Consider the following 13,347-nt stretch of genomic DNA (forward strand, 5'->3'; position numbering starts at 1 on the left):
GTTACTGCGGGACTGCGCCGGTGGCTTTTCTTGATCCCAAAGTACACGCTGCGGCTACGTTCGCGGCTAAACCTCAGGCTCTAACGCAGGCTCTCACTTACACAGACGACTTCCCGTTGCGAGGGTCCTTGAATGTCGTGGTCCTCGTGTTGTGATCGACAAAGTACCGGACGCCTTCCCGGGTGTACCTGATTTCCCAGCCTTCGGGCAGCGGTTCTTCGTTCTGTAAGCTGGCAGACAAAGGGGCATCAGCAGGGGAGCATGTTCCAGGTGCCGAGAACATCCAAACAGGTTTACTTGACACACATACTTACCCTTGAGTTCTGGGATCTTCCCACTGTGTGGTTTTTGTGTTATGATTCACGAAGTAGACTCTGTCTGTTGAATCTACTCTTTTCTCTAAAAAACAGAGTGAGAATGCATAGATTTACTAACTGTGCGATGTATGCACCTTTCGTATATTCTTACAGCAACACTGTCACTCACCCCAGCCTGGTGGCAAAGGCCCGTACGGGTCATTCTCTGCAGCTAACATCGAGGCCTGATTGGAGAAAGGGTGGGGGAGAGAGAGCAGCGCCTTAATATAAAAGCAGAGATAAACTAAACACTTAGCAGAATCACGTGACAGTCATTTTCTAAAAAGCGTAATGAAGGAATGTGAATGTAGTAATCTCAAGACACTAAGTCCTAAAAATGTCGTGAGTTAAGAGGAGTCGATCACCTGATTATTAGTTTTCTAAAATGATGTAGAGACAATATTTGACATCAGTATTTTAAACTCGTAGCCCTCCCTAATAATCTGCAGGCGTGTGATGGGGTGGCAGGAGAGCACAGAGAAAACCACAGTGCTTAAATGAGGCAATATTAGTCGTTTAAAAATAGAACAATTATCATAGTTCTTCTTAAAATAAATGCCTATTAATAAAGCCAATATTAAACGCCAGCATCATCATTATACAAATAAACTTTCACCTTGATATCAGAATCTTTCATATGTTCATATATAAAAAACACTTATGCCTACACATTATTACAATCCAGAAATAAGATTCTGAAGAAAATGTAAGCACTCTACCATTAATTTGAAAAGAGTGGCAACTGTAAAAACCATGACCTAAGAAATCAATTCTTAATGACAAAGCAGATGCACGTTGGTGGACACGTACTGTGGCGTGTACACCTACACGCTTCCCACTCCTCCTCGCCTGACAGCCAAGCCACCGGGCTGCGGGCGGCGGCCATGCGTCCACCCAACAGTATTCCATCCCCAGCCTCCGTGCAGCTGGCCCAGTAGGATGACCATTTGCACAGGAGGTTTGGGCACAGTCCCTGGTCAGGGCCTCCCTTCCCAAGTAACAGGGCAAGGGCTTGCTAGAAAAAGCTATCTCCCTTCCAAGTCCCTTTCCTGCTCTTGCCTAGCCTGGGCAGTGGGCCCAGGAGGTGGCAGCTGCACGAGTGAGCCTGGGTCCAACGGCCCTGCTGAGCCAGCGCAGGATGCGCCCGGACCCTCGCTGCAGAGCTGGTTCTGTGCTTAGAAAACTGAGCTGCAGCCGGTTAGGCCATGCAGGAGAGCACTCTGACACCCTGCCCCACTCCTGCCATTTCCCCAAGGTTTGTATGCACACGACCGAGTCCAACCAAAAATAAGCACGCACAGTACGTAACGTCTGGCTTACTCCAGACATGCAGCTGAATGATGGCACATCCCCACAGAATTCTGTACAAGTTACCAAAGAACCAGAATCGGTGGCAGCAGGAGATGCTATGCCAGCTGGGCTGCCCACTCCGTCTGCTGGCTACAGATAACCAGGGCAGCGGGTCACAGAGCTACTACTTAACCGCTGAAGAAAGTGGAGTCCACAGAGCCAGCCTGAGGCCAGACGCTGAAGGGTTATTCAAGCTTCTTTTCGTGTCTTTCCTACCTCCTTTCTGTCTACTCACCTCTCTATGTGCTGGGTTTAAGTTGCCTCCAAACACTGTCCATGATGCCCAGTACTTGTATTTTCTATTTCCTATGATCAAACCCCCTTAACAAGGGTTTTGGGGGTTTCACCCCGCTTTTTGTGGATGTTTGCTTATGGCAATAAATAAATCACCAACAGGTCCAATTTTCATGTAGCACTAGATGTTTTGGACAAAACCATCTCCAATCCCAGAATCTCTTTGGTGGGCCAAAAGAGAGCCAAGGGCTCCTTCTAAGAATGTGGGGTGGGAATCAGACTAGCTAGAACACGCCAAGACTGGCCGTAAGTCAAGTCAGGACGTAACTGGTTTTATGTAACGCCAACGAAATTATGAAGTTAAAGATAGAGGACTGGGCTGGAGACATAGTGTTTTATTAAGAAACTGCATTTATGAAACTATCAGTAAGGACAAAACACTGAGTATATAAGGTATGTGAGTTTAAAAAAAGAACTTAAAAAAAGAAACTTGCAGTGCTTCTGTGTATGAGAAACACTACTGCGTATGAACGACAGCGAAAGCATCCTGTGCACCGCGGTCCGTAGCAGTGTAAGCGCAGCACGCGGCTGGCGGCCCATTACCGAGTAGAGGTAACGCTGGTTGAACTGCTGCATGGCCCCCTGCAGCTGGCTGCGCTGCGACTGCCACTGCTCGAAGTTGCGCACGGACTCCACGGTGGGCCGCTGCCAGGTGGTGGTCCTGGTGTTGTGGTCCACGTAGTACACCCGCCCGCGGTCATCCACTCTTCTTTCCCAGCTGCCGAGAAGGAAATGAACAGTACAAGTAAACAGACAGCACTCTCTTCACGTAAGAAACGAGACAGCGTATAGTTAATACTACAAGCACATAATTTAAAACTCAAGTGCAAGATGTGATGAAATAACTTTAAAAGAATGTAAATTATATTCTTCAGAGAAACTATGATCATGTAACTTGCTATTTATTTCAGCTAACTACGTGCCACTCTACCACTGGCCAAGATTTCTCCCAAACGGGCCACACACCCAAAGTCCCTGTGTCACCCTGCCTGCCCTTTTGGGGCAGCATTTACCAAATGCTTATTGCACGCCAGCAACCTGCCCGTGGCCACTGCCCACGTTCAGACGTTAACTCGGCCTAGAGCTTTGTAACCGAGCTCCTGCCGCTGAGCTGCTGCCGACCTGAGCTGCAGACGGGGTCATGCCATCCCACCTGTCACAGCTCTCGGGTACGGCCTAAAAACGAGCCCATCCACCATGCAGCCTCGACACCCCTACCCTCTTCCAGGGACCCCTTTAGAGGCAACACAACTACGTTCTAATCCCCAAAGTGTCACGCTTCATCCTGTCCCGCCTTTGCTGTAGACTCCCTGACAACAGAGCGTCCTTCCCCACTTCTCCAGCACGCGGAATGCCCCCAGCTCCCAGGGCTCAGCCCACCTTAAATCAAGTGTGCTCACTGCTGCATACAACGCTCTCTGAGCAATAATCTCACAAAAGCAGCATTCCCTGCCTTGAGTTTTCTGGGCTTTGAAGCATCTGGCATTGCGTTTCGTAGGGTGGGCCTTAGGGCCCCTGTGGAAGGACAGGTGTCCCAAGTCGCGAGCACAGTGAGGCATGCCAGGCTCGGGCAGAGCGTTCGGGGAGAGTATGCACAGTACAGCAGAGCTGGCTATCAGTGCAGTGTGTGAAGAGTTAGGAGGCTAAGAAAGCGAAGGAGGACGACCAGCCTGTGAACGGCCTGTAATGGCAGCCCGCCAGCGTGAACTGTATTTATATGTAACTGAAATGCTTGTATTCATTTCAAACCTTCTATAATTTGAGCCATAACATATAATTGTACTTCTGGCAATCTCTGTAGAGCCTAACTCTGAACCACTCTAATGTCTATCATTAAATCTCATGGAATAACATAGTTTTAGGTCACTATCTATGGAGAACCACACATAGAAATACTTTTCATTCCTTTAAATAAAATAACAAGGACTGAAAATGGACCAAAATTCTGCAGCTCCTCTTAGTAACTCATGCTAGTGTTGGACAATGTCTGGAGGAAGCCCTTCAGACTAACTGTAAAAGAGATACAAGATATAACACCTCTCATTTACTAAACATCCAGCATTCACAAAAGCATATCAAGGAAACAATATAGAGAAGAATCATTTTCTGTTGCATTAAATAAACTTTTAAACCGCATGTTTGAGAAAACACAACTGCAGACACACAAAGCTGCGACATTACCCTGGAGGTAACGGTTGTGGCCTCTCCCACGTGGTCGTCCGAGTGTTATGATCCACGTAATAGGTTCTCCCGTGAGGGTCTTTCCTCTGCTCCCACCTTTAATAAAGATGCAAAAATGTAAGACAATCTGAAAAACGATTCCTTCTCAGAATCAGGAAAATTACAGAGAACTTTTACTTTAAAAGCATATATATACATACCGGTGTATATATATTATAAAGTTGTTTCTCAATTACTAGTGCTTTTTAAGTTCTCAGTGCTTTCTTTTTCATTAACACTAGTGGACACTCAGGAAGTGCAGTTGGCAGAGGAGGACAGAAAAATACCTACCGTTCTCTAAAGTGACTAATGTACAGAATGCCACCTCATCAGAACACAGAAATGTAATCAAGGGCAGAGGAACTTTCAGCCTAATGCCAATCCCAAGGCACAGAATGTCAATGAAGTAAGACCCATTTTTTCCTGCAATTTTTTTTTCTTTTTTTCACAGTGCAAAAACTGTTTTATTCAGAATTAGCCAGCTGGACTCAGCTTAGATGATCCGATATGTTGGCAACATCTGAAGCGTCCTCGTCAGGAGCCAGTGGCGCATATGCCTTCTCTCTCCCTCAGGCCCGATCAGGGGCTGAGCTCGGCCCGTCGATGTCACGGAGCCTCTTCCCAGCCTGTTGGCTCTGGAGCTTGCTGGCCCTGACACCCACAGTGAGCAATGTGGCATCGTCTTCTGTCCTCCTCACGGCCGACTCGGCAGTCAAGGGAACTTGGTAATGGCATAGTGGCCATGCTTGTTTTTCCTGGGGGCGCTTTTCTGAGGATATTTGGGAGCCGCCGTGTCTGGGCCTTGGGAAGGTGGGTGACATGCATTTTTGTGGTTGTGGACCCCGTTCAGCACTGCTTTCTTTGCCTTTAAAGCCTTTGCTTTGGCTTCGGCTCTGGGAGGGGCAGGGGTTTTATTCTTCGCTTTCAGCGCCATCTTCGTAAAAAGCTATTTTCCTGTAATTTCAAACGTGCACGTCTAAAAGATTTTAGCAGACATCCCCTTAAAAAAGCATGTGGTATCACTGCTCCGTGCTGATTCTGTGTGTTCTCTGCACACATCTGTCCCTCCCTTGTTTCTGATAAACCTGCAAGTGTGCAGACATCCCAGCTTTCTCCTCTTCTGTTCTACCTCCAAGACTTGCAATCTTTTATTTTGCCCACTCTCACTTTCTCCTTCCTCTGTGATCCGTTTCTTCCTCTCCAGCCTTTCCATAATATAGTCTAGAAGAAACATTTCAAACATAAAAACCTGGTATTTCAGAATTTAACCTTCTTTTCAACTTGAAAGTAGAATAAATAGAAGATATCTGTCTTCTTCTTAAACACAGGGACTCAACTGATTTGGATTTTTCGATTAGACAGGCCTTTAATTATTTTTTCTCTACACAATGACCCTACAGATAAAGCTACTCCCTAAACAAGGTGCACAAGCTGAAGCTGTCAGACTCTTTCCTACGCACATGTACACGTACACACGTACACGCACTCTCACACTCACCCTCCTCCCAACTGCTCTAAACCCCCCCACACACGTACACACACATGCCATGTCCTTCCTTAAATCAGTTCTCTGACTGTGGAAGCCCCAGACAGGCCATGGAGGACAACGCGATCTCTTGTTCTGGTTCTTTCCTCCCATTTCCTCATTGCCACGGACTTATTGTTCATTTAACTCCAGGTACTCCCTGCCGCCTCGGGCACGCAGCGGAGCCCTCCACGCCTCCTCCATCAGACCCCACATCAGGGGCCAGGTCTTTCACTTCCGTGTTTTGCAGAAACACGAGTCCTGACAGCTTCCTAAGAAGAAGACCCGGGCAGGAAACTTGTGTAAGCCTAGGATGTCTGTGCACACACTCAACAGTGACGCTGCACACAGAACCCGAGGTTGGAGAGACTGTCCCTCAGCATTTAAGCCACTGGCCGTTGCCTCCTAGCTGCTCGTGCTGGTTCTGAGAAGTCAAATACATTCCGAGGAGGACGAGGCCTGCTTTTCCCCTTTCTTTAACCTCTGGAAATACGTAGGATTTTTCTCTTTGGCCCCAACGTACTAAAATTTTCACAATAAGGTGTCTTAATATAGATTTATTTTCCCTTATTATCCTGGGGCTTGGTGAGCCCTTTCAATAAGAAAATTCGAAGCCCTTCACGTTTATTATTTTGTTGAGGATTTCCTCCCATTTTCTCTCTTTCAGAACTTCTCAGCTCAGATCTTCTGAACTGGTCCTCCAGTATTCATATGTAATTCCTGTTCTTTTATAAGTTTCTTTTTATTCTACTTTCTGGGCCAAGTCTTCCACTGAATTTACTGAATTAGATTTCCAAGAGCTTATAGTTCTTCAAGTATTCCACTGTTGTAACACCTCATCCTTCTGTAACTTATGTTATATCTACTCTTATCCCTGTGAGAATACTGAGACAGTCTGTTTTTTTCACGCAGAATTTTCTAGGCCGTTTGGCTGTCTGTCTTGCATGTAAGAGGCGTATCTTGTGTGTCTAATGAGCAGGTACCGAAAAGCTGAGTGGGGCTTTGTGTGCATGGGTGCGATTCATCGACTATGGGATTAATTGAAAGGTGACAGAACGAGGCTGCTTCACTGGAGAACAAACAGATGTCAGTATTTGTAGTCTTTTTCAGCGGTGGTGGTGTGGAGGGTGTTTAAATAGAAGACACTTCCAATCTCCTGAGTGGAAAGAGTAAAACCCCAATTGACAATAGTCTGGGTTTTGGGTAGAAAAGAACCAAGTGCTTCATCCGTATAAAGGGCTATGACGCACTTTTCCAGTTTTATCCTAATTGCAAATATTTCTAATTTAACATTCAACAAATATTCAGCAAGCACTTATGCTAGCTAGCCCCTGCTTCTTAATTCTTCCAAAAGTGAAAGATTACTTCCAGAATTCAGTGTTTTGCTCTAAACAGAATTGATCGTTCTCAAACTAAACTGCTTGCTACAGAGAACAGCATATTCAGAAGTACTTTTGGATATCTTCTATGCACTAGATCAAGAGTAGGCAAACATTTTCCGTAAAGTGACAAACAGTAAACATTTCAGGCTTTGTGGGGAAAGCGGCAAAAGCGAGATTATTCTGGACACACAAACCTAGTAAGAGATTACTATTGATCAGCAGTCACTCTCTCAATAGAAAGGACATTCCAATCCAATGAGGGGGGCAGTAAGGAGAGCGAAGGGGGACACTGGCTGGGCCGGGGACTCAGTGACAGCCCTCTACAGCTGTGCCTGTGCTCTGACGTATAAAAGCAGCTGGCTGGCCCTGGCCCGACACCCTTTATCCCATGAGTATCCCCTGACTGAGGAGAATTCTCAGCAGAATTCCTCCATTTCCTGGAGAGAAGTGCGAATTTGCAACGGCCACACTTCACCTTCAACCACAATACTCTCCTTTCAGGTAGTTAGATACAGCCTCCCCGTCTCACTAAGACGTCATATAGAAGTTTTCAAAGCCTATTACTGAACAAGACCTTGTTAAAACAAAAACAGGAAGTTTGGGAGAACTTTGTGAGATTTCACAATAAAAACAAGAGGAGTTAGTTCCTCATTGACTAACTGTGGGTCTCAAGGTGGGACAATGGGGTAGACGAGACCTGCCTGTCCCAAACCCAGTCACCTCCCTGCTCTGCGCCCACTGCCTTCTGCCCTTGCAGGTGACAGACCCCTTGAAGTCTCTCCCGTCTTACAAAACAAGGAACGGCCTCTCTGGTCTTGCTAAGTCCACCAAACTCGCCCCCTTCCCAGTGTTCAGGGGAGTCTTCTCACGCTTGCGCCCTCGGGCTGGCTCCACCACACTCCGTTTCCCAGAAACCACTCTGCCAGAGGTCACCAATCCATAACCGCTTTGTTGTTCAATTCAATGGATGCCAGGGGATTTTTGAGTGGAGAATTCTGACCTTGTTCCCCATTTCCTCAGAGGCACCGACAAGCCAGGGCCTGTTCCCCATGGCTCACTCACTCCAAGCGACCCAGTCAAGCTCCAGGTCACTAACTTAGCAAATATTTACTGAGAACCTGCTAAATGGCAGGCAGTTTTAGGCACAAGGAATACAGCAATAGACAAAATAAAGCCCCTTTTCAGACCAGTGCAGAGAAAACGGAGGATGTCACCTGTTGATCTAAGTGTTACAAAGAGAAACAATACCGGTCCCATCATGCTGATTCAAAGAAACTTACTCAAAACTGGTCGTACTGATTCCATCTGTTAAATGCTAGAATAGGGAAAACTAATCTATAATCTGTAGTGGGGAAAAAATCAGAACTGCGATTGCCTCTCTAAAACTAGGGCAGGGATTGACTGTAAAGAGGTTTCAGAGAATGTTCTGGGATGATGGAAATGTTTTTACCGCGGTAAGAGTTTGGGTGAACAGATATATGCATTTGTTAAAGCTCATTAAAAATGGTACACTGAAGACTTGTGTATTTCCTTCTGTGTAAACTTTACTGAAAAAAAAACAAAGAAATATTGAAGTCTAGTTAATGATATGCAAGCTGAAATATTGAGGAGAAAAATGTGCTGGCATCTGCAACTTACTGAAATGCATTTAAAAATTAGGTGGACAGAGAGATGAAGAGCTATGTGAGAAAGCAGCAGAGTGAAATGGCAGTTGTAGAATCTAGTGATGGGTTATTGTGGCCTGTGGTACAAGCTGAAGTCAGGGAGTGTGATACCTCCAGCAGTGTTCTTTGTTCTTAGGATTGCTTTGGTTATTTGAGGTCTTTTGTGGTTCCATACAAATCTGTTTTTTTGTTCTATTTCTTTGAAAAATGCCATTGGGATTTCATTAAATCTGTATATTGCTTTAGGTAATATGGCCATTTTAACTATTGTTGATTCTTCCAATCCATGAACACGCAAGGTCATTCCATTTCTTTGTATCTTCTTTAATTTCTTTTCTTTCTTTATTTTTTTCAATTTCTTTTAAAAATGTCATATAGTTTTCAGCATATAGGTCCTTCACATCCTTTGTTAAGTTTATTCCTAGGAATTTTATTCTTCTTATTGCAATTGCAAAAGGAATTGCTTTTTTCTATTTCTTTGTCTGAGGTTTCATTGATAGTATATAGAACTGCAATAGACTTTGTACATAGATTTTGTAACCGGCAACTTTACTATGTTCGTTTATTGCTTCTAATAGCTTTTTGGTGGAGTCTTTAGGGTTTTCTATATAAAGAATCATGTCATCTGCAAAAAGTGACACTTTAACTTCTTCCTTCCCAATTTGGATGCCTTTTATTTCTTTCACTTGCCTGATTGCTCTGGCAAGGACTTCCAACACTATGTTGAGTAGCAGGGGTTACAGGGGACATCCCTGTCGTGTTCCTGAACGTAGAGCAAAGGGCTTCAGTTTTTCACTGTTAATTATGAGATTAGCAGAGGGCTTGTCATATATGGCCTTTACTATGTTAAGGTATTTTCCTTCTATACCCATTTTATTAAGTGTTTTAATCATAAATGGATGTTGTATCTCGCCAAATGCTTTTTCTGCATCGACTGATATAATCTTATGATTTTTGTCCTTTATTTTGTGTATGTGATGTATCACATTGATGGATTTGCGTATGTTGAACCATCCTTGTGCCCCTGGGATGAACCCCACTTGGTCGTGACGTATAATCTTTTTAATGCATTGTTGCATTCGATTTGCTAGAATTTTGTTTAGGATTTTTGCATCTGTATTCATCAGCGATATTGGTCAGTCATTTTCTTTTGTTGTTTTCCTTACCAGGTTTTGGTATCAGGGTAATGTTGGTCTCATAAAATCAATTAGGAAGTATTGCCTCTTCTTCAATTTTTTGGAAGAGTCTGAGGAGGACAGGTGTTAGATCCTCTTTGAATGATTGATAGAATTCACTAGTGCAGCCATTTGGTCCTGGACTTTTGCTTTTGAGAAGGTTTTGGATGACTGATTCAATTTCCGTATTGTTGATCAGTCTATTTAGATTTTCCAGTTCTTTGTGATTCAGTCTATGAAGAGTATATGTTTCTAAGAACTTGTCTATTTCTAAGAACTGTCCATATCACCATTTCTTCTACGTTACTGAATTTGGTAGCATATGGTCCTTCATAGTATTCTTATATGATCCTTTGTCTTTCTGTGACATGGTATTGGCAGAAAAACAAACATACACCAATGGAATAGAATTGAAAACCCAGAAATAAGCCCACATAAATACGGACAGTTAATTTTCGACAAAGGAGTCAAAAACATACAATGGAAAAAAGAAAACCTCTTCAATAAATGGTGCTGGAAAAATTGGAAAGCCACGTGCAAAAGAATGAAACTGGACTGCTGTCACCATGTACCAAAATTAACTCAAAATAGATCAAAGACCTAAACATAAGACCTGACACAATAAAATGCATAGAAAGCATAGGTACTAAACTTATGGACCTTGGGTTCAAAGAAGATTTTATGAATTTGACCTCAAAAGCAAGGGAAGTCAAAGCTAAAATAAAGGGATGGGATTATATCATACTAAAAAGCTTCTGCACAGCAAAAGAAACCATCAACAAATCAAAGAGGCAACCAACTGAATAGGAGGAGATATTTGCAAACAACGCCTCTGATAAGGGGCCGATACCAATATATGTAAGGAACTCATACAACTCAACACCAAACCAGCGGGTGCACTAGATGCTGTTGAGTCCACTTTACAGGACCGCAGTGCAGGAGAACAAACTTCCTGAACAGTGGTTACTCTCACTGGCCACCACACCCTTCAGCACTTTTTATTCTGGTCTGTGTTGATTTCCTTCAGTACGTGTTCCAATGCCAGTCCTACCCGATGAATGGGTGCAGCCTGCAATGTGGAAATCACTCCCCTCGATACTGCACGGCGCTCCCACTGCCGCGCCCACGACGGGGGCTGCAGCGTGTGGCAGGAAGCACTGAGGTGGCTCCCGAGTTCGGTTTACACACTGACTGTTTTACTATGAAACAGCCAGCTGTCTGGTCTCCTGAATTCCTACCGTCTACACCACCACTAGAATAACCTTAATAAGATCCAAGTGTGATGTGTCACTGCTCTACTTGAAGTCCTCTAGTGCTTATGCCCGGTTTGCAGGAAGAACTCTCATACCCTCAGCGGGTACCAAATTCTCACAGGACTGCCTACTCTCCGGCACCCACAGCTCGCTGCCCGATGTGCTGTGCTCAGGCTGTGATGACCACTGAGCTCTCGAGGGGTGCTGGAGACCTGAGCACGCGCCTGGCTCTGCTGGGCGCCAGCCGGTGCCCTGCTCTGCTGACTCCCCCTCCTCTCGAGACACCCACTTCCAGTCGCCTCATCCACATAGAAGTCTTTGGCGTCCTCTGCATTGTCGCCCACGGCACCCCAGGCTTAGCTCTGGTGTAGCTCTCGCTGCATCCCCGACTGCTGCTCTTTACTCCCGCCACGAGACCATGAGGTTCCTGACGGTGAGAACAGCTTCCTGTGTGTCTGTCACAGGAGCAGGCACACAAGAGACTAGGATCGGTGACTAAGCCGCCACAGGCAGGAGACAAAGGGACAATGAGAGATCTCTGAGGGGGAAGGGAGGACAATGTCAGGTCTGAGATGCATGCAGGAGACACAAGGGAGACTTCCGGAAAGCAGATGAAAACAAGCTCAGAGAAAGCTCTGGCTGGACGGACAGATGTAACAGTTAAAGTGAGGGGGCAGTGCAAGCCCCCAGAGGACACACATGCGGGAGACCACGGCTGCAACCACAGGGAGGCGGGGGCGAGGGCGGGAAGAGCTGGAGAAGAGCCCCAGCAAACCAGCTCTGAGAGCGAGCTGCGGTGACACCGGCGGCAGTGAGAGTAGGGGGGCTGAGCCACAGGCGGACACGCCGGCTGTGCAGGGAAACGCCATGTCCTCACCTCCATTCCAGCATTTGCAGCCTCTACCGTGTACGTGCGTTTGCAAAGCTAAGCCACTGAATGAGCCTCTTGAGAGCAGAGACAATGAATCATGAATTAATGTCTGTGTCGTCAGAGCCAAGCAAAGAGTAAAAGAACAGGCGAGCAAGAAGCACAGGAGGGCGAGACAGAGCACAGAGGACACCCTGCAAAGGAAGCCATGACTAAGCGGCAGTGAAAACCCGTTTGTAACAACCCATCGGGAGGTTATGAGGTCCACGCAGCATTACGGCTGCTGGTTGTCAGGCTTGGGGTGCGAGGAACAGACCACACAGGAAGCTAGAGAACGGAGGTGACCATGGCTGTGTCCTGGTCGCTCTTACCTAACAGTCACAATGACCCAAGAACCCAATCAAGAGGGTCCCGCGATTCACATCAGTTTTTTTCCTTTTCCCTGCCTTCTGCCTGTACGTTGACTAGGTGAGCAATGGTTATTAAGTTTGTAGCAAATTGTACTTGATTTGTAGCAAACAAATAGTATGAGTAAGACTGCCACTCAGATTTCAAATTACTGAACAAAGGAAACATTGTACACACATTTAACAGTCATACTTAGGAAAAGCTGCTACTTAAATGTGAGTCAAACATCTGAAAAGGAAACGGACGTACCCTGAGGGCAAAGTGTCGGTGCCGGGGGTCCCGGAGGACGGCCGGGTGGGCTCCTCACACCCAGCCGGCTGCCTGGATTTGGCGGCCTCAAGGGCAGAGCCGGTCCCGGAGGTGGAGGTGGAGGCGGAGGCGGAGACGGAGGCAGAGGCGCCTGGGTCCAGGGCACAGCCGGCTTCAGACTCAAGTGCTGCACTGTCAGGAAGGACGCAGCCATTGTGTCCCGAGGCAGCCGGCACTTCTGGAATGGGCGGGTCCTCACTGGTGGCACTAGTGCGACCCGGAGACAAGGTGGTGTCTTCAGAGGCCACTGCAGCCCCCGCGGCATCTTCAGGGGTCGATGAGGGTGACTCTCCATTAACTGAAAAGGGAAAATTAGAAAGATGACCTGACAAGGAACGACAGAGCACTGATGGCTGCACCGTCACACTCAGTCAGAGCCGCACTCCCGCGGACTAATGGAGCAGGTGGTAATGGAAGTAAGGCACGTCATTTTTTGTTTTGTTACTCACAGTTTAGAGATGAACATGTGAATAAAAATTTAAGAATACACACACCGACATACACACCGACACACACACACCTAACTTAGGAAAGAGAAACCAA

The 13,347-nt window shown here is 46.1% G+C and overlaps 1 protein-coding gene across 10 annotated transcripts in view; it reads right to left on the reverse strand.

The window, feature by feature from the left end:
* The window catches only part of WWP1 (WW domain containing E3 ubiquitin protein ligase 1), a 77,814-nt gene that overhangs the window by 21,886 nt on the left and 42,581 nt on the right, over nt 1-13,347 (reverse strand). For all 10 annotated transcript variants that reach the window (XM_074319039.2, XM_074319038.2, XM_074319040.2 and 7 more), the window contains 6 exons: nt 12,745-13,102; nt 4,182-4,277; nt 2,544-2,718; nt 487-541; nt 315-399; nt 102-230 (listed from right to left, as the gene is read on the reverse strand). In XM_074319039.2, coding sequence (XP_074175140.2) covers nt 102-230; nt 315-399; nt 487-541; nt 2,544-2,718; nt 4,182-4,277; nt 12,745-13,102 — 898 coding nt within the window. The remainder of the gene's footprint in view (nt 1-101; nt 231-314; nt 400-486; nt 542-2,543; nt 2,719-4,181; nt 4,278-12,744; nt 13,103-13,347) is intronic.

This window comes from Rhinolophus sinicus, chromosome 7, assembly GCF_057876585.1.
Source record: "Rhinolophus sinicus isolate RSI-liver-muscle chromosome 7, RSI-T2T, whole genome shotgun sequence".
Classification (NCBI taxonomy): Eukaryota; Metazoa; Chordata; class Mammalia; order Chiroptera; family Rhinolophidae; genus Rhinolophus; species Rhinolophus sinicus.